Here is a 24,835-nt window from a genome sequence, read left to right as displayed (position 1 = left end):
GTTCTTCTGGTTCTGATTTCGTTGTGTTCTGTGTGCAGAGCCTGCATCAATCAGCATCTGATGAACAACAAGGATTGCTTCTTCTGCAAGGCCACCATCACCGGGGTGGAGGACTACAGCAAGCCCTCCTAACACACACACACACACACACACACACACACACACACACCGGAGCTCCGCCCACCGTCCAACATGGAGGCGTCTGCAGCCAATCAGCTGGCAGCTCAACGGAGACTAGCAGGCTGAGCTTTTATTTTGAAAGAGTCCTGGCGTGTGTGTGTGATAGCAACTCTGGACCGTTCTCCCCTTCAGAACCAGAACCAGGCCGACTCATGGATGAGCCGCAGCATTAGAAGCAGCTTGGTTCAGGTCCACTGTAGCTTCAGGTTCTGGTTCTGGTTCTGGAGCTGGTTGAACGTCTCTGAGTGTTTAAGAGCAAAAATGCAGCAACGGATCGGACGGTTCTGATCCAGATGTTGGTTCTGTTGGTGCGAAACTGCAGCATACCTGTAACCTGATTAAATTATTAATCCTGAACCAAACAACCGGGCCCTGTCTGCTCCTTTTGGACCTACCGGTACCACACACTGGTTCCACACTGGGTTTCCATAGTGACGTCATCACCAGGGCGGCCATCTTGTTCTACTTCTCTTTATTGGGCCTTGGAGTTCAGGTCAACTCTTTGATATCTGGGCCAGGCTCAGTTTTTACATTTCCAGAATGAAACAGGAATTTTTTGAGAAAAATAAAAACATGATGAATGTTGAGCATCTCAGCAGGACGCTGATGAAACTGTAACCGATTCGACGGTCGGATGTGACTCTGTTTGCCGAACAGAACCTGCAGGAACCACATCCCGTCCTCACCGCTCCTCCTCCAGGTTCTTCAGTTTGCGGCTCCGGTCCAGAAGGTTCCAGGGTTCTGCGGTACCAGACGAACTCGACACCCCTGGACAGAAATAGCTGCTCAACGATGAAGAGGAGGAGGACTGCTGAAGGACGGTCTGGGAGTATTTATAGCAGAACCGGGCCGGTCCGTTTCCCCTGATCGATGTCAGAGCAGAACCTACGGAGCTAAAACGGTCTCAGTTCACAGAAACACAGATCCAGATTCACACTTGTGTTTTTGATGCAAACACAAATATATCTTGGTTTGCATTTATTCATGTATGTATAATGATCTCATTTCTCCTCCCTGACGCCAACTGGAGCAAACAAACCTGGTGTTCTGGTCCGGTTCTGGTCCAGATGTTCTGTCTCCTCATCCTCACATCTTCTCTTCCTGCGTTTTACTGTTTAAAACATGAAGCTGCAGACCTGAGGAGGCTGTCAGCTTCAGGTATCGCCATGGCAACGCCAAACTAAACTCACCTGCAGATCCAACAGGCGGGTTTCCTGATGCTGCTCTGCAGATTAAATACCTCTAAACCGATTAATCTGAAGGATATGAACAATAATTTTATTTAAATGTGACAGAAAAAAGAGGAAAACTTCTTGGTTAGACAAAAACTACTTAAAATATTCAAGTTTATCTCTGTTTTTATCTAACATTTTATATTTTTTGTATTTATGGTAAAAAAAAATCTGTTTCATTTTTGGACTGAATTTTTTTTCACTTCCAGCTTTTAAAAAAATACAATTTTGGTCAGCAGAGAGATCCTTTCTCTTTCTCATGTTGCTTGAAACCTGTGGCCTGCTTAATAATGTGGAACATCCTTAACTAGATTTCCTTTAATTGAGCTCAGCAGACAAACTAATCAACCAGCTCTCCGAAATTAATTATAGTGATTCAAAGAGCCCTGACACACAATACCATCTATAAATTTAATAGCACAACAAAAATTTTTATCTTTATGACTCTTTAATCCAATTTGCATAATAATTTGTTACACGCTGTAGAGCTGAAAAACACTGGATGATACGTTGGAAACATTGGCTTGATGGATCTCTTCAACGTTGGCTGCTTGGCTCCAACGGGATGATTGTCTGATGGTTGATCCACCTCAACCAAACATCAACCATTCTGACTGTAACTCAACGTTGAATTACCATCGCCTGCTATCTGGGACGACAGGTCTTTCCTTACCAAGACAAAATGGATCATATCCTAAATATACACATATTTTTCCAAGATGGCTCATCTGTGCCAGCCCAGTTAGGGTTAGCGAGCTGCTGTGATCTACTTAGCTTTAATGCTGTCAGTAGCATGTGGGGTATCAGCAGCATGTTGACTTACAGACTCCATTCAGTATGATACAAGTTGCCCCAAAGTGGGGTCCGTTCAGTGTGATACAAGTTGCCCCAAAGTGGGGTCCGTTCAGTGTGATACAAGTTGCCCCAAAGTGGGGTCCGTTCAGTGTGATACAAGTTGCCCCAAAGTGGGGTCCGTTCAGTGTGATACAAGTTGCCCCAAGGTGGGGTCCGTTCAGTGTGATACAAGTTGCCCCAAAGTGGGGTCCGTTCAGTGTGATACAAGTTGCCCCAAGGTGGGGTCCGTTCAGTGTGATACAAGTTGCCCCAAAGTGGGGTCCGTTCAGTGTGATACAAGTTGCCCCAAAGTGGGGTCCGTTCAGTGTGATACAAGTTGCCCCAAAGTGGGGTCCGTTCAGTGTGATACAAGTTGCCCCAAGGTGGGGTCCGTTCAGTGTGATACAAGTTGCCCCAAAGTGGGGTCCGTTCAGTGTGATACAAGTTGCCCCAAGGTGGGGTCCGTTCACCTGATCAGCTACCTGATTGGTTGCTGATCATCCCTGTTGAAATCTGTGAGACGTCTGGAGTCTCAAAATTCACGTGCAAATGCAGCGCCACCCACAGGCCAGAGGCAGCCTTTTATATCAATATATATTTGTGTTTGCATCAAAATTACAAATGTGAATCTCCATCTGTTTGTGAATTGAGACTGTTTTAGCGCAATAGAACCCGACCCGACCTGTAGGAGACGGGTCGGAGATTCACAGACTTTCACTGGACCGGTTCTGTTTGGATTGCTGTCCAGGAGGCTCAAAGCTGCCGTCTCCATGGAAACAGGTCAAACAGATCTAGAGAGAGGCTTCAGAACCTGATCCAGGTGGAAGTTCTGACCCAAACCCCAAGCAGAGACTTGAATGAGCTGAACAGCTCTGATCTGCTGAAGACCTGGTTCTGATTAAACGGTACCACCTCAAGGTTCCGGTTCAGGTAACCTAGAAAATGTTATTGCTAAACTGGTTCTGACCCAATTTAGGCTCAGAAGAGCAGAAATTAAAACTGATGAGAAGGTGTGCAGTTTGTGATGAAATGCTGCCATCTAGTGGTCAAGATCCTGACCCGCAGTGGAGGTTCCACACGAGGTTCCTCATGTTGGAGCAGAACTACGAGTAGGACTCAGTCCTTCTGACCAGCAGGACTCCCGGGTAGCAGGAGGAAACCTCCAGCAGAACCAGAACCTGGATCAGTACCAGCTCTGACAAGACAGAACAGAGACAGCAAAAGAAGCAGAAGAACCGATCCAGGAGAACTTTCTATGTGAAGGTAAGAACAGGGAGAAGCATTCGCTCAGTGGATCAGTCCCAAACATCGACCCAAACATCGACCCAGGTGCTTGGACATCGACCCAGGTATGTGGGACTGATCCGAAAACAGCTGAAATTACAGCAAATTGGAGAAAAGTAAAAGAAGAAAGTGAAATAAGGTTTGTCCTCCAGATATTAACAGAAATAACTCAGGATAACCTAATAACCCATCAGCTCAATCAGAGGAAAGTTTTAAGCCTAGTCAAAGTATTCAGGGTGTGTCCGGACTGAAACTGGCAGCAGCTTCCAACTGTATTTTTCTTCCTTCCACTCAACTTTCCATTGGTCCATTTGATACTGCAGGCTGAGCTGCCAGCCGAAGGCAGCCAGATCAATTTTACTATTAATGTTATTGATCATCAGGCCTCCAGATGAACACATGTAAATTACATTTAATCATAACCAGCTGCTCACCGTCTCAGTCTTTCCATATAACAGCATGAGGGGGTGCACCGGTCCTGGAGGTACTGCAATACCAGGTCGATGCGTGGAGTGGACGGAGCAAGCCCCTATTCCATCTCCCTGCTCCAAAAATCAATTTAATATATGGTCCCCGGGTAGGGGACGTATCAGATATTAAACTGATAAGAACAGATACTACACTTGATCTTAGCCAAAAGGCCGAGAAGCGATGCCAGGCGCTAGGAAAAGGAAACCATTTCAACCTCGAACATCCCGTTTTGACTCCCGGTTCGGAAAACTTTAGATTTTTATCGCTCATAAAACAAGCAGTGTAAATAGAGAATAAAGTTTAGACTGATGTTAGACTGAACTGATATCGTGTTCAACAGGAAATAAAGATAAATGACTAAAGATTTGCTTGAAAAAGAAACCGACGCGGTTATTTCTGGTCATGTGACTCGCTGAGCAATCCAATAGAAAGCCTGAATTTTAAACACGTTTTAAATGGTTGGAGAATAAATGTGATTAAAGTATGTTTGAGGAGAGAAATTGATAAATTCATAGGAGCATAGTTGTATTAAAATAATTACAGGTTTATGTCCTAACTGGACGGAACCCGTTTGGGATTTTAATTGGGAAGTTTCACAACCAACCACAAGGTGGCACTGTGGTCACATAAACGGGCCTCTGCTTTCTCACTCACCTGCTGCTGCAATAGAACCAGAAAAGACGAAGAGCTGAGCCAGATCAGAGCCGATGGGAAAAACAGGTCCGGACAAAACTGTTGTGATCCTCTGTTAAAGCTGCAGAATGAAACTCTTACAAAAATGTTTTCACATAATAGTTAAAACTGTTTCAGTGTGACATGAAACAGATCATCTGTGAAAGGATCGATCTGCTCCCAGCTGTTGACTCTGAAGAAATGCACCCGACCAAAAACAACTAATCAGCGCTGTCAATCACTCACGTGTATGCTGCTCAATGTGCTACTGGCTCCATTACAGGAAAACCGTGTATCAGCGGCTATGCTAATTAGTCTTAGCATTCATACCAAGCTTTGTTGTGGTAACCAGCTGAGAGAACAAGGAGGAGGGTCTGAGTGGCATGCGGTGATTGACAGCGTTAAGACCCGCCTCCTGGCTCTGATTGGTTGTTTCAGAAACAACAGTCAGACATTCCTTTTTAATTGTGGTTCAACAGAATCATTTTGAAAAATGAGCTAATAAATGTTCACAGTTCCTGCTTCATTGTTTCGTCGTCACATCAGGAGGAAATGACCTCATCACATCTGGATGAAGACCAAAGGACCCTCCTCTTCTTCGGCCTCCTGCAAAAAGTTTCACAAGGAAAAAATATGCAGCTTCTGGAGCTGCCGACAGTTTTCAGACATGTGTTTTTCTGGTGTTCATCTTCGGGACCGGCGGCGGTTTCGTCGGACCGTCTGGACTTCAGCGGCTCGTCTGGGAAAGATTAGTGGTCAGCTGGGATCCAGGCAGCCATCATTTATTTCCTGCTCTTTCTCCTCCAGCGAAGGTAAAGTTGTTGTGACAAATGGCTTCCACTGCCATCAGTGGCGACAGGAAATACCGCCGGCCGCCTCCTCTATAAGTCATGAAGACAAGATGGCGGCGCGGCTCAGGTGCTACGCTGATGGATCACTGAGGTTCATTCAGGGGTTTGGTGCCTGCATGGCCTCTGACCCCCACTGATGAAAGCGTTTGAAGTTTCCGCTGGTCCAGATTCCGTTCATCATACTGTTGATAAATGCCAGAGCTCAAATCATTTCTGAATGTTTCTGTTTGGAGCAGCAACATTCAGTTCGATCTGTCAAAGCTTCTGTAGCGGCTAAAATCCTATATTTTAGGCTACTGGTTGTTGTGCTTGAAGGCGTTGTTCTTACGTGCGTTCAGTAGAGATTCATGAGGCCGATCTTTAGTTTGACTTATAAAAAGGTCATTTATTGAACAGAACAATGTCCATTGTTTGCTACTTCAATGTAGCTACACGTAAATTCGACCTCAAAACCTAAACCAAACACAGTGGAAAACTGTTGCCTCTTCCCACTAACAACACCTGAACAGAATCACCATTGACCTTAAATACCCATCCCCCATCAGACACACAGAACTCAAAATGAAATTCGCCCCCTGGTGGCGATAAACACAGAAAAGGTTAAATGGCTCCTACACGCCAGCCCCTAATTGCGTGTGGCAGAAGACATAGCAATTACTAATCTTAAATTAAAGGAGCCACAAATAAAGATATGTCTAAATGTACATAAGAGGCAAATCAGGTTTACACATTCATTATTCTACCAGTTTAACAGTTTGTAGCTTCACATAACAGACAAATTTTTGTTACAGGTCTTTCAATAATGTTCGTTTTTGTTTGAAGATGAACCACTCGCACCAAACCCTTTTTATCTGGAAAAGTTTTAATAACTTTCCCTAATATCCAAGACCCTCGAGGTGTTGTGGAGTCCATAACTACTACAACATCTCCAGGGATGAAGCACCTTTTTTTCTTTATCCATTTTTGTCGTTCTTGTAATAACGGTAGATATTCTCGGATCCAACGTTTCCAAAAGAGGTCTGAAATGTATTGGATTTGTTTCCACCTTCTTTTAGCGTAAAGATCTTTTTTGTCAAAGAGTCCTGGCGGAAAAGCTGGTTTTCCCTTCAGGAGCAGCAAGTGGTTGGGTGTTAAAGCCTCAAGGTCATTGGGGTCCTCTGATAACTTTGTGATGGGACGATCATTAAGTATTGCCTCTGCTTCACAAAGCACAGTGTGGAATCCTTCATCGTCCAACATTTGTTGACGAAGCACTGAGTGCAAAACCTTTCTGATCATTCGAATGAGGCGCTCCCAAACCCCGCCACAATGTGATCCAGATGGTGGGTTAAAACTCCATTTAATCCCTTTGTGTGCCATGGCCTTCTCAATTCTTCCATTATTTAGAGAGGCTAGAGCTTCTCGTAGCTCTCTTTCTGCTCCTATGAAATTGGTGCCATTATCTGATCTCATGTGTGAAACTTGTCCTCTTCGAGAGATAAATCGACGCAGTGCATTAATACATGAGTCGGTATCTAAAGAGTACGCCACTTCAAGGTGCACGGCCCTGCTTGTCATGCAAGTGAACAATACTCCATAGCGTTTTACAACACTGCGTCCTCTTTTCACACCAATAGGCCCAAAATAATCTACCCCAACATTTGTGAATGGTGGTAGATCAGGAACCACTCTTTCCTCTGGCAAGTCTGCCATTTGTTGTTGACCGGTTTGTCCTCCATACAGTCTGCAGAAAGAACATGTCGCTATGACCCTTTTCACAGCTGAAACTCCATTTGTTATCCAAAATTTTCTTCTTACGACTGAGAGGACATGATTTCTACCTCCATGACCAAGCTGTAAGTGAAAATGTCGGAGGATAAGGTAGGAGATGTGCTGGTCCTTTGCCAGAATGAGAGGATGTTTAATGTTCTCAGGGATGGCTGCTTTACTCAGCCGGCCTCCAACACGCAGAAGCCCATCTTGCAGCACAGGGTCCAGTTTGTAAATTGGGCTGCCTTTGGGTATTTCTGAGTTGCGGGATGTTAATACAGCGAACTCATCAGGGAATCTTTCCTTTTGGCAAAAGGAAATTATGGCTGTCTCAGCTTGTGTGAGCTCTTCTAGAGATACACTTTGATTTCCCAGCGAGTTTTTGAGTGTTTGCATTTCCTTTGTCAATTCCAGTGATGATGGTTCAGTCATAATTGAATTGGCCAGTTTCAATTCCTTTCTTCTCTTACTCAGTTTCAGCAGAACTCCCTTTAGCTTGATGAACCAAGCAACTGCAGACTTCAATTGTTGCCAGTCTGAGAAAAATGCTATTAACTCAGAAGTTGCATTTGAGTTAATGACTGTAGCATTGATCAAGGGAATCTTCTTTAGTTCTGGATCATCAGTAGTCATACTGAAATCCATCGGAGACTTGGGCCATTTATCTTCAGGTTCCCACAAAAAGGTAGGACTTTCTATCCATTTTTGGTTCAAAAGGCTGTCAACTTTAAACCCACGGGAAGCATCATCAGCAGGGTTTAAAGATGAAGGCACGTGTCTCCACTGCTCAAGGTCTGTATTATCCCTAATAATTGTTACTCTATTAGCAACAAAAGTTTGAAACCTTCTGTCTTCATTTTTTATATATTTTAGAACAGCTAAGCTGTCACTCCAAAAACAAGCCTTTTCCAATGGCAGCTGAAGCTCTGACTGAAGCATGTTATTCAATCTAACGGCCATAACAGCAGCTGTGAGCTCTAAACGTGGAATAGTCACAGGTTTGAGTGGAGCTACTCTGGCTTTGCCAAACAAGAATGATACATGAACTCTCTTGTTGCTGTTCTGCATTCTGACATATGTAGCTGTACCATACCCACTCTCACTAGCGTCAGAGAAGTGGTGTAACTGAGCATTAACCACTTCTCCAAACCCTTCAGGTTTGATGCATCTGCTGACTTGGAAGTCAGCCAATTTTTCCAAGTCAGTCAGCCATCGGTTCCACTGGTTTTGAAAGGTTAGAGGTATAGGATCATCCCAACCCCATTTCATCCTGCATAACTCTTGTAACAGCCGTTTGGCAGGAAGTATAAGAGGAGCTAGGAATCCTAGCGGGTCATAAATGGAGCTGATGGTAGACAACATACCTCTTTTAGTGGAAGGCTTTTCTTTGACTTTCAGTTTGAACTTAAAACTATCCGTCTCTGTGCACCATTGTAAACCTAGTGCTCTGTCTACCGGTAGCTCATCACTGTCCAGATTCAACTCACAAAGAGTCTGGGACGTGAGCTCTCCTGGGATACATTGGAGCACTTCTCGGCTGTTGCTAATCCATTGGGTTAGCGTAAACCCTCCTCTGCTGCAAATAGCCATAAGGTCTTTGGCCATGGTAACTGCACTTTCCTCTGATGGCAGACTTTTTAAGAGGTCATCCATGTAAAAGTTTTTGTTGACTGTTAGTACAACATCTGCTGAGAAGCTGGACTGACTATCCTCAGCAGTCTTTCTGAGAGCATAGCAAGCACAGCTTGGTGAGGAGACTGCACCAAATAAGTGGACAGTCATACGGTATTCCTCAAGGTCTTGTTCTAGATTACCTTGAGGCCACCACATGAAGCGTAGAAAGTCCACATGGTCCTCAGACACCTTAACCTGGTGGAACATGGATTTTATGTCTGCCATTAATGCCACATATTCCTGCCGGAACCTCACTAAAACCCCCACCAGTGAGCTAGTTAGGTTAGGGCCCTGTAAAAGCTGACTGTTAAGCGAGACCCCTTTATACTCTGCTCCACAATCAAACACCACACGTAGCTTATGTTTTTTTGGATGGTATACACCATGATGTGGTATATACCACACCTTGCCTTTCGCTGTAGTCAGCTGATGCTGTGGAACCCTTTCTGCATGTCCACTATTAATGGCATTAGTCATGAAGTTTGTGTACTCTTTATGAAAATTTCTATTCTTTTTGAATTTCCCTTTCAAACCAAGTATACGCTGCAGAGCAACAGAAATGTTGTTTGGCATAAAGAGTTCTTCACTTTTGAAAGGCAGCTTCAGTTTGTAATGTCCATTCTCTAGCTGCGCAGAGCGATCCATTATGTCTAGGAATTTTTGTTCCTCTCTTGACATTTCCTCTTGTTCTGTAAAGGATTTCTCAGTAAAGTCATAGTTGTATTGGCTCGTCAGAAGCTCTTCAATTTTATCAACTGTAGTTCTGTTGACATGAACTGAAGAGTAGCCATTTTCAAGATCCTTGTAATCTTCTGCTGAAGCATTTATAACCCATCCTAGGAGGCTTCTGATTGCATAGGGCCCTTCACCCCTACTATTAACCACCTCCCAAGGTTCCATTAGTTTAGATGCATTTGTGCCCACTAATAGGTCTACACCGGCATGTATATGAGGAAAATTAATGTCCTTTAAATATGACCATTTTGACAGCTCCTCCTTACTGATGATATTATCGGTGGAAACTGGCATTTCTTTTTGTGTAAACACAATGGGAAGCTGATAGAAATGGCTTCCATTTATTTCTGAAATCTCCAGCCCTTTAATGATAGATGTTGTCATTGTTTTACTATGACCCATTGTACGGAGATGAATCTGAGCCTTTCGACCTTGAATGTTGAGTTCATTAAGAAGTCTTTCCGAGCAGAACGTATCAGTGCTCCCTGGATCCAGAAAGGCGTATGTTTTAATGATCTTAGTTCCCTTTGAACTTTTCACTTTCACAGGCAGGATGGGAAGAATGCCTTTATGGTGGCCAGCCCCAGTATGACCACAAGTAGAGGAAGTTTTACAGCCCTTTTCTGCCTGATCCAACTCTTTCTGATGGGGTTTTTCCTTCTGTCCAATGTGCAAAATGCTGGGATGCTTTTGGTTACAGTGTTTGCAAGCGATGCGCTTATCACAGTTCCTGCTTAAATGTCCTGTATCCAAGCAACCAAAACATAAACCTTTGTCTTTTATAAAGTCTAGTTTTTCCCTGTGTGACCTCTTTCCTAATTGTCGACATTGTTCCAATACATGGCCATCCTGTGTACAATACAGACAGGATGAATAATTCGATTTGTCAACAACGGTTACTTCATTTTTGAGAGACGGCATGCTACAGTCATCTTTAACAGAAACATGGGTGACAAAGCTGTTTCTTTTAAACTGCGACTTTATTTGAGGTTTGCTAGGTCTTATGATTCCCCTAGCAGGTTGTAAGTCCTGTATATCTCCAAAAATCGGATCAGAGATTATCCTAATCTGGTGTTCAATAAAAGCAACAATATCTCTGAAACATGCTCTTTGACTAGTTCTCTCAAAAATCTCATTTGCCTTTGTTCTCCATTTTTCTCTTAGTTTAAAAGGAAACTTTTGAACCAAGATTTTCATGTTAGCTGGCATGCTTAACTCATCTAAATACTGCAGTTCCTCCATTGCATTGCAGCATTCACGAAGGAACAGTCCAAATGCTTTTAATGCTTTAGCATCTTCACCTTTAATGTTGGGCCAACCAGTGGCCTTTTCCATGTAGGCTGCAGTAATATTAAACTCATTGCCAAAATGTTCTTTGAGGAGTTCCTTGGCCGCTGCATATCCTCTTTCTGCAGTCATATGAAGGCAACTACGAATGAGGTCTCTTGGTTGCCCCCTGGTGTACTGTTCAAGGTAGTACAAACAGTCTCCTTTACAACTGGTCTTGGCTTCCACAGAATGTTCAAAGGCTTTCATAAAGGAGTTGAACTGTAAAGGATTTCCGTCATAAATGGGAATTTCTCTGTATGGCAGTAACTGGCTTGTTTGCATTTGAACCAGAAGAGCTGTTATGTCATTCTGTTGTTTCAACACATTGTAGAGGTCTCCAGCAGATTGACTGTGATTTGATGGAAGCAAACTGTTTTGAGTGGTAACATTGGGATTGGAGAAAATACTAGAAGCTTTAGAAATTTGAACAGCAGGGGGAGCCGTTTGTGACACCAAAGTATTGAAAACAGAGTCATCCACCTGAGGTGGAATATGCTTTTCATAGGTTGTGTTTAACTCTAACTCAACCTCTTTATCCCTCAGCAGTCCAGCATCTTCTTGAAGCTTCTTTACAGGTTTGGTAACCAACTGTGAAGCTTGTGAAGGTAGTAAAGTAGGTTTGATCTTGGGTCTAGCACCCTTTCTAACATATGAATCCATTCCATCAGAATGCTTAGATGTAATGCTGCCTTTAGTGCTGCCCTCTAGAACCATTAGCTTGGCGTTAGCAGCAGCTATTTTGGTGTCCATCTCAAGTTGCTCTTTTCTTTTCTTTAACAAGTATTCCTGCTCCTCCAGCACATGCTTCTCCTTTAAAGCAGCTGCACATGCCAGGAGTGCAGCCCTTTCTGCTTCTGCTTTTATTTGTTCAGAAAGCATTGAAGATTTGCTGGTTGTTATAGAAGAACCCCTTTGACTCCCAGCTTTTCTAAAAGACCTTAGGGAAACATTTGAAATGCTGTCATGAGGTTCAATCTGCAGCTCCTCCTCCATCATGATCATGCCACCACTGGCAGCCTTTGGTTCAGCTTCGTTATTTTTACTCTCATTTTCTTTAATATCATCAGGCACACTGACTGAGCAATCTTGAGCCTCAGCCAACCATTTATGAGTATCAGCAACAAAATCATGAACATTCAACATTTTAGCTTGAAACCATATGTCATGCTTTTGTGCTTCATCCACAGGCAATAATCCCAACAAACCCTGGTGTACCCTTTGTGTTTCTTCAGACAAAACCAAAAACCGTGTAGCGCTTTTTCAAGTCCAGAGAACATCAAGTTATTTAGTTTGAAGTTAAAAATGTAGTTAAAATCTGAATATTTAGTTTGAATCTGAATATTTAGTTTGAAGCTATTCTCCGTATTAAAGCGTTTCTGTTTCTCCATGTTGATTCTTCGTCTCCTCAGATTCGGTCAGTAAGCCTGGATTCGTTCCCGCCTGCAGCCTCTGGTGACCTCTGACCCCAGACCAGCCTGCGTTCCTCAGAGGAAGCCGCCTGTAGATTAATGAGCCGGCGCTCCTTCGTATCCATTCAGCCGTTTGTTTTTATGACCTGTTGTTCTCCGCTAACTCCACAGGCTGCAGCAGCCGAGGAAATTAAAGACGCGGCACTTTGTGAAGCATGAAATTGTATCTGGGGGAGATGAAGCTGCAGGAGGGTTTTAGTCTAATGTGGGGGAGAAATCCCCACCAGCAAGCTGTAATTAACAGGTTTTAAGAAACAGGAAACACTGCATTTGCTTAACATTTGCATTAATGAGGCCAAATTCAGAGATGAAAACCTGCAGGAGGCGTTAATGTCGGCCCAGAAATCCTCGCTCCGCATTTAATCCACAGAGAAAAGGGAAGCCGAGCGACGGGGCGCCGCCAGAGGTCATGTGACCCGGAGCGTTTTCCATCCAGGTCCCCGGGTGAAGCTCCAGCTGGTTCTGGTTCTGGTTCTGGGTGTGAAATTAGGTTCAAACATTATTTTTAATTTGTTTCTTTGACAGAAAACAGGTTAAACATAGATGTAGAATATCTCGATGTTTTCTGCTCACTGAACTAGATTATCTTCCATGACCTTAAAAGGACTTCCTGCTTGGAATCAGAACTTCCTGGAGTTGAACCAGAACACCGAGGTCCCGGTTCTGGTTCTGATCCGAAACTCTGAACTTGAACCATCAGCAGTACTCACATCACTCATGTTCAATGGTTACCAGTTTCTTACTGGTCACCAGTTACCATTCACCTGTTTGTTATTGGCTGCCTGTTGCTGGTTTCCACTCAGCTGTTGTATTTGGCGATTTCTGATCGTTTTTCCTGTGTCTCTCTGAGCCGGTCTCCGGGTTTTCCTGTCGGTCCGGCAGGTCTGTTCCTCTCTCTCTGGTTCCTGTCGGGTCGGTTCCTCTCTCTCTGGTTCCTGTTGGGTCGGTTCCTCTCTCTGGTTCCTGTTTTGTAGTCGGATCGGGGAGGCAGAGGATCAGACGTGGGCTCGGTTCCTCTCAGCGTGGCGTCGCTCTGAGCGGCGGAGGAAGCGTTGATGTTCAGGATGAAGCTGCAGCTGATCGATGTGATCGAGGCCCTGAAGGCCTCAGGAGGTTTCAGGGCAACAGAAGGCTGAGATAACAGCTGCTGATGATCATGATGTTCATCCACACTGCAAAAACACTCAGTGATACCAAGTATTGTATCGTAATACACTTAAAATAAGGAAAAATGAACTTATGAGTAACTTTTCAGAAAGAAATAGGATTTTGTGTTTTATGTAAATAATCCTTGAGTATTGATTTAGTTCTATTTCCACTGACAGATTATTTCACTTATAACAGGAAAAATGTTTGGTAAGTGAAATAATCTGCCAGTGGAAAAATAACTTTTCATCAATATTAAGGAGTTAATGACTTACAAAAAGCTCATAAGTCTTTCTGAAAAGTTACTTGTAAGTTAGTTTTGTCATATTTGAGGTGAATTAAGACATTTGCTCTAGAAACTAAAAAATAAATACGGTAAGACTTTTGTGTTTTTGCAGAACAAACTGTTCGGATTTGTGTTTTCTAGTTAATCTAGTCACAGAGTTGCCTTGTCTACCCCTGACTGTCCCCTGTCTGTCCCCTGATTGTCCCCTGACTGTCCCCTGTCTGTCCCCTGTTCCCCTGATTGTCCCCTGTCTGTCCCCTGTTCCCCTGACTGTCCCCGGACGTCTCCTGTTCCCCTGACTGTATATATATGAACTCTGTGGCCTCAATTTTCTTAATTTTTCAACCTTTAACAATACTTTCAAAATAAATTGGATTAAACAGTTTCTTAAAAATTCATCCTCAATCTGGAATTTTATACCTAACTATTTATTCTCAAAACTTGGTGGCCTTAATTTTATTCTCCTTTGCAACTACAACGCTGAAAAACTCACCATAAAGTTTCATGATTTCCACAAACAAATGCTTCTTTCCTGCTCTCTAATTTACAAGCACAATTTTTCGCCCCATTAATATCATATTTGGAGCAATGGAGACATTCTGTACAAACATAAATCTTTATTCTTGGAAAATTGATTTGAACATGAAATCATCTTAGTTCAGCAGCTTTCAGTCCTGATGGCGTCTTAATGTTTTATTCTGAACTTCTAGAAACGTTTGGTTTCCCATCCCACTAAGGAACAGGCTCTTGTTTTTGATGGTGTTATAAAGCTTTTTAAATCTTCTGTAATTTCTGGTTTGACTCCACCGGGTCCAGACCTGCTGACACTAATGTTGGTCGAAAAACTAGTGTTTTTCCACAACAAAGCGAAGGAACAACCGTGATGTTTGCGCTTTATTCCAGAAGAACATCGTCTCTGTTCCTAATGTTTTCTCTTATTGGAATAATTTTGCCTCCAACCTGAACTGGGAAAAAATCTGGTGTCTTCCATCTAAATATTTGATTATTAAAAAGATCAAAGAAGTGTCTTTTAAGACGATCCATCGTTTTTCTCCCTGCAAGTTTTTCCTTCAACGATACGAAAGAGAAACTGACACGAACTGTTCATTCTGCCAACTCTATGAAGAAAATCTCTGTCATTTATTCTGCTCTTGCTGTTTCTCATGTATTTTCTGACAAGAACATTTGTACGTTTATTTCCCAAACAATTCTTGATGACTTTTCCCTCACTTATGTAGAAATGTTGTTTGGATTCTTCTCTTATCCCACTAATAAAACAAAACATTTTTATATTATTAATCTAATTTTATTAGTCGCCAAATATTTTGTACATAAATCTAAATTCTCAAATCAGAAACCTCGTTTTTCAGCCTTTACAGAGGAATTCAAACAACACATCAAATTTCTCCAGTATTCAAAAAATAGAAAAGCCATAAAGACAATGGATATGTGCTCTCACTTTAACATCTTTCTGAGTTAACTTTGTATTTATACATTTACTTTTCGTTTCGTTTTGGCTCTTTGCACTACAGCACTGACGTCACATCCGCATGAGCGAAATGCGGCTTTCTTGTTTCCGGTTTGAGTTACCGTGACAACTAGAAAAGACAAAGTCGTATTTCAAATGCTAATAAAGAAATACTACGCACATTGTTGTCTTCCCTGCGACAGACTGGCGACCTGTCCAGGTGACCCGTCCAGGTGACCCGTCCAGGTGACCCCGCCTCTCGCCCGGAACGTTAACTGGAGAGGCAGCAGCTCCTCCCAGCCCCACTGGGGACAAGGGTGTTAGAAAATGATGGATGGATTGTTGTCTTCCTAACATAATGGGCTTTTAAGTTTTCATGGATTGCTCAGCGATAATGAATTAAGAAGACGGTGGCTTGTAAATATCCGTCGCTCCCAGTTAAAGCTAACGCCGCACAGCAAGGTTCGCAGCCTTCACTTCACTCCGGATCAACTTCTCCAGCCTAAAACTACCGGGGGCAGACGGATGGGAAATGAAGGAGCCTCCTGTGTTATTTCCATGTTTCAGTCTGTTTACATATAAACATGGTTATGTAGGCTGCAGCGTGTGTGTGTCAGCAGATAAAAGGCTAAAAGGGAAAGAGGAAAAGACAGAACCCGTAGAACTATCGTATTTCCTAATTTCTTGTTTTAGCTTTTCTCACACTGTAAATTATTACATGTTCTTCTGTCTCCATATCCAAACCTCACAACGAAGGAAGAAAAGTGAAACGGATGAACCTGATGGAGCCGGTGGGTTCAGGGAATCATGCAGGGTAAATGATCGGAACCTCAGAGCGGGTTCTGACCCAGATGGGAAGGGATTCTTCTCTGACTCGGTTTGGGATCCAGAAGGTTCTGAAGAGATTCTTTACCTCCAACAGCAGATGATCATCTGCTGACTGAGCCGATCAGTGAGCTGCTCCCAGAATCCTCCACCTCCAATCTGATCAGCAGGAAAGGTCAGAGGTCAGAGGTCAGAGGTCAGCGCTGCTCTGACCTGCAGCTTCATTTCGTTTTCAATCTGCTGAATCCAACAACTCCTACACTGTAAATACAAAATTATTTAAGAAGAATTACTTTATTCATCCCAGCAGGGAAATTATTTCGCAGTTACAGCAAGAATTTTTTTATACACAGATTAACACACACACACACACACACACACACACGACAGGAGCTGCGTCTGCAGGCAGCCAGCTGAGCCGGCACCATTTTTTGAAGGAGGACATGCAGCAAAGTTTGTCGGGACCGGGAGTCGAACCTGTGACGTCGGAGGGTCTAAGGCCTCCAAGTGTGGTGCGTGCTAACCCCCTGCGCCACCACAGCACGCCCCTTAATTGAAAATAGTAAATATTTAATCACTTTTCAAACTATCAACTCTTTTAGTAAGTTAAATTTCTCCAACTCTGGATTCATTTGGAGATTTTTTGATGATTGTGTTTTTGTTCTGTTAAATCCTTCGACTCAATAATGCGTCCAAGTACAAGAGCTTTACTTTAGTTTTTTCTTTTCTGCAGCCAGTATTATAGAAAGTACAGTAACTCCAACAATATATATATATATATATATATATATATATATATATATATATATATATATATATATATATATATGTATATATATATATATTTTTTTTTAATTTATTTTGTAGTGACATCATTTGGTTATGTTCTGTCTCTTGTCCATTTATTTTTGTTCATTCTCTAATCAAATTGGTTATTTGATGTTTTGTAAATAAATGTTTGTTCTGTAATGTTATACACACTAATTGGTGAATAAATTTTAAAAAATTAACCTTGCTAATTTGGTAACATACATCAATGAACAAATAAATCCACAATAATTACATTGAAAAATAACAATAAACAGAAAAAATCCCTAAATGAATAATGATGGTACAAAGAAAAAGATATTTCAGGATTCCATGATGAATTATTGAATCATAACAGATTAAAACGTTTCCATCTCAGGTTGTAATCTGGACTTTGTCCTTTAAGCAGAGCTTTTTAATTGTGAGCTCACATGGTGATAATCCAGGCTGCTGCTCTTCACCCCAGAACACATTCCTGGTTAAAACACACCTGGATCAACCGGATTGGGCCTTTCTGGGTTGAAGCCTCACAGAGAAACCATTCCAGGCCTGGACAGGTTTTACAGCCTGAACCTGTTCAGCTGCTGAAGCCCCGCCCCCTTCCTGACTCACCTGAGATGAACCAGGAAGTGGTCTGAGAGAAATCAGCTCCGTCTGCAGAAAGCTTCAGGATTGAAAGGTAGGTAACAGCTGCGGCACATTTATGATTTATTCACACTCGTTTCTGTTTAAAGGCTAAATTTGAACCTTAATATCTGAATAAGCTTCGGCACAGGTACGATCCCATCTTTATTTGCAGATGAAATAAAAGTTTAACAGAAAAAACTATGAAACATCAGAAACTGAGCTGGTAAAAATATCACAAGAATAACAACTTCACATGAGGTTTTTATTTATTTATTTAACATCTTTATGAGAACATTTTGGAATATTTCTGGACGTCTGGACCTGAAGTCCAACAGAAAACGAGGAAGAAAATCCAGGAAGTTGATATTTACAAGATCCAAAAAATGTCATTTGGTTTCCTGACGTTACTCAGTCTCTACTCCAAAAAGTTTTCTTTTCTTTTCAAGAATTCAAAAGGAGCTTAATGAGATACAGGAAACTCTATGAATTATCTGACAATGAAAAATTAACAGCAGTGATTTATTTTATTTAGCTTGTCTTAAAAATGGGTGTTCGTGTCTCAAAGTTTAGAAATGTCAGACTGCCAAGCTAAATATTTAGTTTCTAATCCTCCTTCATTTTTCTCCCTTTTGTTTTTCACATAATAAAGAAATCTTTGTTGCCACAACAGAAAGCAGTCAGCGTGATAAAATGTCTTCTGGATTACAGATATGTCAGACTCTCATTCACTCTCAGCTCAGACCGTTTCTTTCTCACATCGTTATCTGATTTTGAATGTAAATAAATAGACTTTAAAGATCTGAAACATTAGTTAGATTTCTGCAACACATAATGTTGATCAGAGAATAGTCACTGTTTACATTATTATGGCCTTAGTGATGAAGAAAATGGTCATTTAATTTGAAAATTAGTCATAGCTAATCTCCTCTGGAGGCGGGTCTGCAGTGGACGGATGAATAAAACTAATAAAACCTTTAAGAAGTCAGAGTGGAGCCGTAACTGACTGACTTTCTGTGTTTCCAGATTCACTCAGACAAAATGGCTTCCAGATCAGAGGAGGATCTCTGCAGTCTGCACTCTGAGAAACTCAAACTCTTCTGTCTGGACCATCAGCAGCCGGTTTGTCTCGTCTGCAGAGATTCAGATAAACACTCCAGCCACAGATTCAGACCCATCGATGAAGCTGCTCAGGATCACAGAGAGAATCTGAAAACATTTCTGGAGCCTTTAAAGAAGAAACTGGAGCTGAAGAAGGAAGTTAAAGAGGAGTTTGATCAGACAGCAGAACACATGAAGGTCCAGGCCCGACACACAGAGAGGCAGATTGTTGAGCAGTTTAAGAAGCTTCATCAGTTTCTAGCAGAGGAAGAGGAGGCCAGGCTGGCTGCACTGAGGGAGGAAGAGGAGCAGAAGAGAGGGATGATGGAGGAGAAGATGGAGGCTCTGAGCAGAGAGATAGCAGCTCTTTCAGACACAGTCAGAGCCACAGAGGAGGAGCTGAGAGCTGCAGACGTCTCATTCCTGCACAACTACAAGGCTGCAGTGGAAAGAGTCCAGCGCTGCCCCCTGCTGGAGGATCCACAGCTGCCCTCAGGAGCTCTGATAGACCAGGCCAAACATCTGGGCAACCTGGCCTTCAACATCTGGAGCAACATGAAGAACATGGTGACCTACACTCTTCTGGTTCTGGACCCAAACACGGCTCATCCAGAACTCATCCTGTCTGACGATCTGAGCAGTTTGATGTTTGCAGAGCAGCAGCAGCTTCCTGATAATCCGGAGCGGTTGGATAAATGCCGTTTGGTTCTGAGTTCAGAAGGTTTCAGCTCAGGGATCCACAGCTGGGACGTCGATGTCGGAGTCAGTGGGACCTGGAGACTCGGTGTGTTATCAGAGTCTGGAGGGAGGAAGAACTACATCACCTCTGCTTTATGGGAGATCTGGTTTAGTGAAGGGAAACATTACAGCTGGTCTCCAGGAGTTCCTCTTACTGTTCTCCCAGAGCAGAAAAAGATCCGGAGGATCCGAGTGAATCTGGACTGGGACAGAGGGAGTCTGTCCTTCTCTGATCTGGATACTAACACACACATACACACCTTCACACACACCTTCAGTGACAGGATGTTCCCTCACTTTGGCACAGAGAATAAAATACAGATTTTACCTGTGAAGTTCTCAGTAACAGGAGCGAAGCAACAAAGTGACCTTTGACCTGAGCCTCCAGAGCCACATAAAGCCGGTTCCAGAGTGGGCCTTCTAGCAGCTGCAGAACATTTCCAGGACCAGAGGACTAAAGTCTCAGATCAGAGAAACTCATCCAGGCTTTAGTTTCTCTTTAGTGGCTCTGATTCCTGCAGCAGCGTCTTCACAGGTCTGATTGACAACCCAACGGTCCAGAACGCTGCTGCTGGAGTTCTGACTAGAACCAGGAGGGTAGAGCACTGCTTGGTTACCTTTGATTCAGGATAACTGGAACATTTATTAATATTTTTAACGATGATTATTGTTGATGATCGGATTTGTCAAAATGTAAATGTTTGGTGATTGTTGCTTTACTACTGATACTAGTTCTCATCAATATTAAGGAATTATTGGGTTAAAACAAGCTTCTATATGTTGTTAAAAATGTACTTGTAAATTAGTTTTGTCATATTTTCCATGTATTAAAATATCTGCATTAAAAACTGGACCAAAATACTTGGAAAGGTTTTGTTTTTCAGTGCAATAAAACTGATTGTCTGATGTTTTTATCATATGAAGCACTTTGGAATGCCTCGTTTCTGAAACTTGCCAAGTTGATCAACTTGACTTGCATCGTTCTGTGTTCTCCAGCAGCTGATACCCACACACACACACACACACACACTTCAGTGTTTGGATCAGTCCGGTTCCGCCTGGATCCAGCTGATTCCAGCTCCTCAGGGTCAGCGTGTTCCGGCCCATTCTTCCTGTTTGTCCCCTGAATAAAGGCGGAAGGCAGCGAGGTAATAACTGGACGAGTTAAATTGGTTTCCATTGACTCCTGCTATCTCCCAGGAGGAGCTCATCAGGCGGAGAGCCGCCGATGCTGCGGAGCTAAATAAGCCGCAGCAGAGCAATAGCGTCCCGTTCCCGCCCCAGAGCCGCCTGATGGCATCGATAACCGTCCGGGTCTTTTCTCCTCTCCTAATTGCCTCGCCACCGTGCCGGCCTTATCTCAAATAAAAGGTTCAAACACTGAAATATTTGTCATCACATTTTTCTGTGAGAAATCAGAGATAAGAGGCAGCAGGAGCAGCGGATCAGCACTTTAACTGTCCGAAGCGCAGCGCTGATTGAAACATGAAGTTTCTCTGCACCGACCAACTGGGAGGAAAACTCCAGATTCCCAGTCCGGTTGTTCTGGGTCCACTGGAACCAGCCGAGGAAACAGAGGACTTTTCCTTTTCACTAAAACTCAACTTGTTCACAGAATTGAACAGGAAGTAGATTTTTCTCTCACCGTTGGATGGATATGAAAATCCAGTTATTGTGTTTTTTTTTTTGTCTGGTCTGACTTAATAACTATAAATTTCTATAAACAGAAATGTATAGTTATTAAGACAGACAAAAATAAAAGAAATATATTTATAAAATATGAATTCATGCAGTGGGTGAAGCGAGGCCCAATGTGACATTCAGTTCAGACCAGGAAAAGTTTCTAAATACGAACAAATTTCTGCTGGATTCTTCTAATAATCAATCCATTCATCCTGTTTAAGTTTTATGAAACTGTTTGAATTTCCTGCATTATTTATTGAAGTGATTTCTGATTTTTTGTAATGTCTGAATTTCGGGCGAGGTTCTGGAGGCGAGTCCAGTTCTGTGGTTCCGGTGTGTTGGACCTGGTTCCTCCTGATGTGAGTTTTTCCAGCTGAGTATTTGAGGAAAAACGCGGCTCTGTGGGCCGGAATGGAGTCGTTCGCCTTTTGACAGCCGCTCATAAATGTTTCTAGAAATGAGAGCCGAGCGTTCAGCTGAGAGGAAAACATGTAGAAAAAATAACAAATGCTTTTATTTCATGTTAATACATTCTCAGACAACACCACAGAATAGTTGCATGAGTGGCCAAATGTAAATCTCTCCCACAACATTGGCACAGAAGCAGCAAGGGCAACAGGAAAATACCAGGTACAAACAGTAGAAAACATACATGCTTTCTTTTTAAATATATATACTCAACTTCCTGTTTCCCAGAGCTTCTCCGGGAAAATCCAAGTTCTGCAGAAAGTATCGGAGGAACCAACAGTGAAGAACAGGAACCAAAGAAAAGAACGTTACATTTCAGAGCAGACATGTGGAATCAGCTGTGCTTCGACAATTTCATTATTTTCAACTTTTTTTCTGATTCAGTTTCAACATCGAACATATCAGGCATGCATCGACAATCTCCACAGCAGCAGTCCATGAAATCACCAGGTTCTTCAGGGACGGTGGGACAAACGGACGCTCCCTCTGCAGAAACACACCGAGGGAGTCGCTGACGGGAAACCTTCCTTAAAGGAAAACTTCCAATAAAACCTTAAATCAGTTTGGCTTAGTGCTAACAACCAGCTGACAGATTCCTAACCAACCAGGATCTGAAAACAACTAAAGTACAAACAGAACATTTCTGATTTTCAAACCGCTGGGAAACGTTCACCGATCATCTCCATCCCAGAAAACCGCAACACTTTGGAGACGATCAGGGATTGGCTGAGGAAGCAGGCGGTCGTCTTCTGGCTAGCTGCTGGTTACCAAACCAACCTGGGTCTCCTGGTCCGGACGGGTTCAGGCCAAACCAACCCGGGTCTCCTGGTCTGGACGGGTTCAGGCCAAACCAACCCGGGTCTCCTGGTCTGGACGGGTTCAGGCCAAACCAACCCGGGTCTCCTGGTCCGGACGGATTCAGGCCAAACCAACCCGGGTCTCCTGATCCGGACGGGTTCTGGTGAAACGTGCCAGAACCTGCGTTTCACCAGAACTGCGGTGAAGAAGAGCCAAGCTTTCAGACCAGACAGGAAAGTGAAAACTTCTGAACCCGTCATGGATCGGCTAAAGTGGGCGATACTAAGGTCAGGCTGAGATGTGACGACCCCTAAAGATGATGTCATACATCACATCATGATTGGTCACCTGCTGCTTGATGCTCTCTAGCCAGCATCCAGGCTAGAGAGCATTAAGCTAACGCCACCGGGCCGCTCAGAACCGTTCTGCCGGTCCTCCAGCCGTTGGTGACGTTTCCATGTTGAAGTCCAGTCAGAAGTGAAGCAGCTTGGCGCTGTGAACCCGGCGTTGGACCAGCAGTTATCCTGATGACCTCTGCTCCACATTCACTCAGCTTCTCCATTTCTCCACACTGGCAGTGGTGGGCACCGCTAGCTAAACAGATAGCTGCGCTAACTCTAAAGCGCTAATCATTATCATTACTTCTGCTAATTCTAAGCTGCTACGCCAACAAAGTATTTAGCAGAAGCTAATGCTAAAGTGCTAACTGGAATAAAAAGCACAATTTACATGTTCTATAATGCCCTTAAATCAGGGGTGTCCAAACTTTTTGCAAAGCGGGCCAGATTTGATCAAGTGAAGATGCCCGGGGGCCAATAGTTTGTTCGGACATTTTTTAACTACAAAAGTTTCATGCAAATACACTCTGTTATAAAACTATTTTCATTGTCACAATTATCTTTATCTTTCAAATGACAAAATAACCAAATATAAGCCACTCAGGCAGATGAGAACAACTCTAAAAACACAAATTCTGCAATTCTTTCATATCTGGAGAGTCAGATAACATTGAACAAACTGTATGAAATACCTTAAATTTACAGGAGTTTAAAAATATCTTTGCCTCAAGAACATTTTAAACAGGAGTTATAAGTAATGCAAAGTTGTCTGTTATTATTAAATCTTAAAACAAGTTAATTTTGCTCTTGTCATTTACAATATCTTTCAGAAAGTAATAGTTTGTGTCACATCTACAGGTTCATAACATCAACAGTAGTAACCTAATCTTACTCAAGAGTTTAATAAAAATAAGTGCCATAAATCCAGGTGCATAAATGTTCTTTTGGCTTTTCACTGTTGATAGTGACAGATGTTATCGTTCAAAACACTCAATTTCATGTCCTCAACTCTCAGTGCCACACTGTTACGTGCCAGGCAAACATTCGCAAATTCTTGCTTCTTCTCAGGGCAAATGTTCTCCACCATTTTCATAACACAGTCTTTGATAAAAGTATCTTCAGTAAAAGGTTTGCCATGTTTAGCTATTAACATGGCCACTTCGTAGCTTGCTTTGGTGGTATTTTCTTTTGACTCAGGCCTGCGTGAAGAATCGCTGTTGTGATGCCAGTGCAGCTTGGAGCTGCTTCACTTTTTCAGCACGGTCACTCCCTGTTAGCTTGTTGTATGTGTTAGCATGTTTACTCTGGTAGTGTCTCTTTACGTTGAAATCCTTAAACAAGGCAACAGTCTCACAAATTAGACAAGCACAATTGCCTTGATTTTCAGTGAAGAAGTATTGTAATTCCCATCTCTCTTGAAAGCGGCGGCCCTCACTGTTAACTTGTTTTCTTTGCAGTGGCCATGGCAGAAATGAGCGGAGAGGGGTTCGCTGCACGAAGGCAGACTGATAGTATTAAAGTGGTACTGCCACCATTTGGTGAAAGGAGGAATTACAGTTTCAAGTTTTATGATTTATTTATTCTGTTTGACAGTGCAGGCGGGCCATAAATAATACATTATAAGACTGAAGCTGCGGGCCGTATGAAATCTGACCGCGGGCCGTGATTGGCCCCCGGGCCGGACTTTGGACATGCCTGCCTTAAATGTTGTCTTTATGTTTGTATCTTGTTCTGTTGTGTCCATGTTTAGCTTTGCTTTTGTATGTTTCTTATTTTAAACAAAGTTTTCAGAAAGAGAAAAAAACGTGATAAGAAACGAGTCTGATGCCTTTATCCAAAATAAAACATTTAGGGGAAAATTAGTGTGTAAAACATTTTCAAAGTTAGCAAAGAAGCAAAACCGCTAACATAAAAAAACAATTTCATTTTCTGTAATGCCCTAGGATACTGATGTTTTTATTATTTAATGCTGTTATTGTATGTTTCTTATTTTAAATGAAGTTATCAGAAAGAGAGATTGTGACTAGGAACGAATCGGCTGCTGTTATCCAGACAAAACGACTGAGGTGAAGC

At 42.6% G+C, this 24,835-nt stretch overlaps 2 protein-coding genes, 1 long non-coding RNA gene and 1 other non-coding gene across 10 annotated transcripts in view; 2 read left to right on the top strand and 2 right to left on the bottom strand.

Moving 5' to 3' along the window:
• Nucleotides 1-16,594, top strand: part of rnf123 (ring finger protein 123) — a 58,448-nt gene extending 41,854 nt beyond the window's left edge. For 6 of the 7 annotated variants that reach the window (XM_032549316.1, XM_032549319.1, XM_032549315.1 and 3 more), the window contains exon 40: nt 39-542. In XM_032549316.1, the coding sequence (XP_032405207.1) occupies nt 39-132 (94 nt within the window). In that variant the 3' untranslated portion in view covers nt 133-542. Of the gene's footprint in view, nt 1-38; nt 543-16,562 lie in introns of those variants that run through there. The other variant, XM_032549318.1, reaches the window with a different exon arrangement.
• Nucleotides 3,993-4,183, bottom strand: LOC116711270 (U2 spliceosomal RNA). Its single transcript, XR_004337203.1, has one exon. It is a non-coding gene; the product is annotated as a U2 spliceosomal RNA (small nuclear RNA).
• Nucleotides 16,595-17,665: 1,071 nt separating the features above from the next.
• LOC116711162 (nuclear factor 7, ovary-like) lies at nt 17,666-20,394 on the top strand. The gene is made up of 2 exons (XM_032550545.1): nt 17,666-17,691; nt 18,663-20,394. The coding sequence occupies exon 2, from the start codon at nt 18,678-18,680 to the stop codon at nt 19,848-19,850; it is 1,173 nt and encodes a 390-aa protein (XP_032406436.1). The 5' UTR covers nt 17,666-17,691; nt 18,663-18,677; the 3' UTR covers nt 19,851-20,394.
• Nucleotides 20,395-21,650: 1,256 nt separating this feature from the next.
• On the bottom strand, nt 21,651-23,168 carry LOC116711161 (uncharacterized). The gene is made up of 2 exons (XR_004337176.1): nt 22,443-23,168; nt 21,651-22,403 (listed from the first exon to the last, which is right to left on the bottom strand). It is a non-coding gene; the product is annotated as an uncharacterized LOC116711161 (long non-coding RNA).
• Nucleotides 23,169-24,835: the final 1,667 nt, after the last annotated feature.

This window comes from Xiphophorus hellerii, chromosome 20 (genome assembly GCF_003331165.1).
Source record: "Xiphophorus hellerii strain 12219 chromosome 20, Xiphophorus_hellerii-4.1, whole genome shotgun sequence".
NCBI lineage: Eukaryota > Metazoa > Chordata > Actinopteri > Cyprinodontiformes > Poeciliidae > Xiphophorus > Xiphophorus hellerii.
This window is presented reverse-complemented; position numbering and strand designations above follow the sequence as displayed.

Bases quoted from the DNA above. Each gene is read 5' to 3' on its own strand.
- LOC116711162 (XM_032550545.1), top strand. From the start codon at position 18,678: ATGGCTTCCAGATCAGAGGAGGATCTCTGCAGTCTGCACTCTGAGAAA.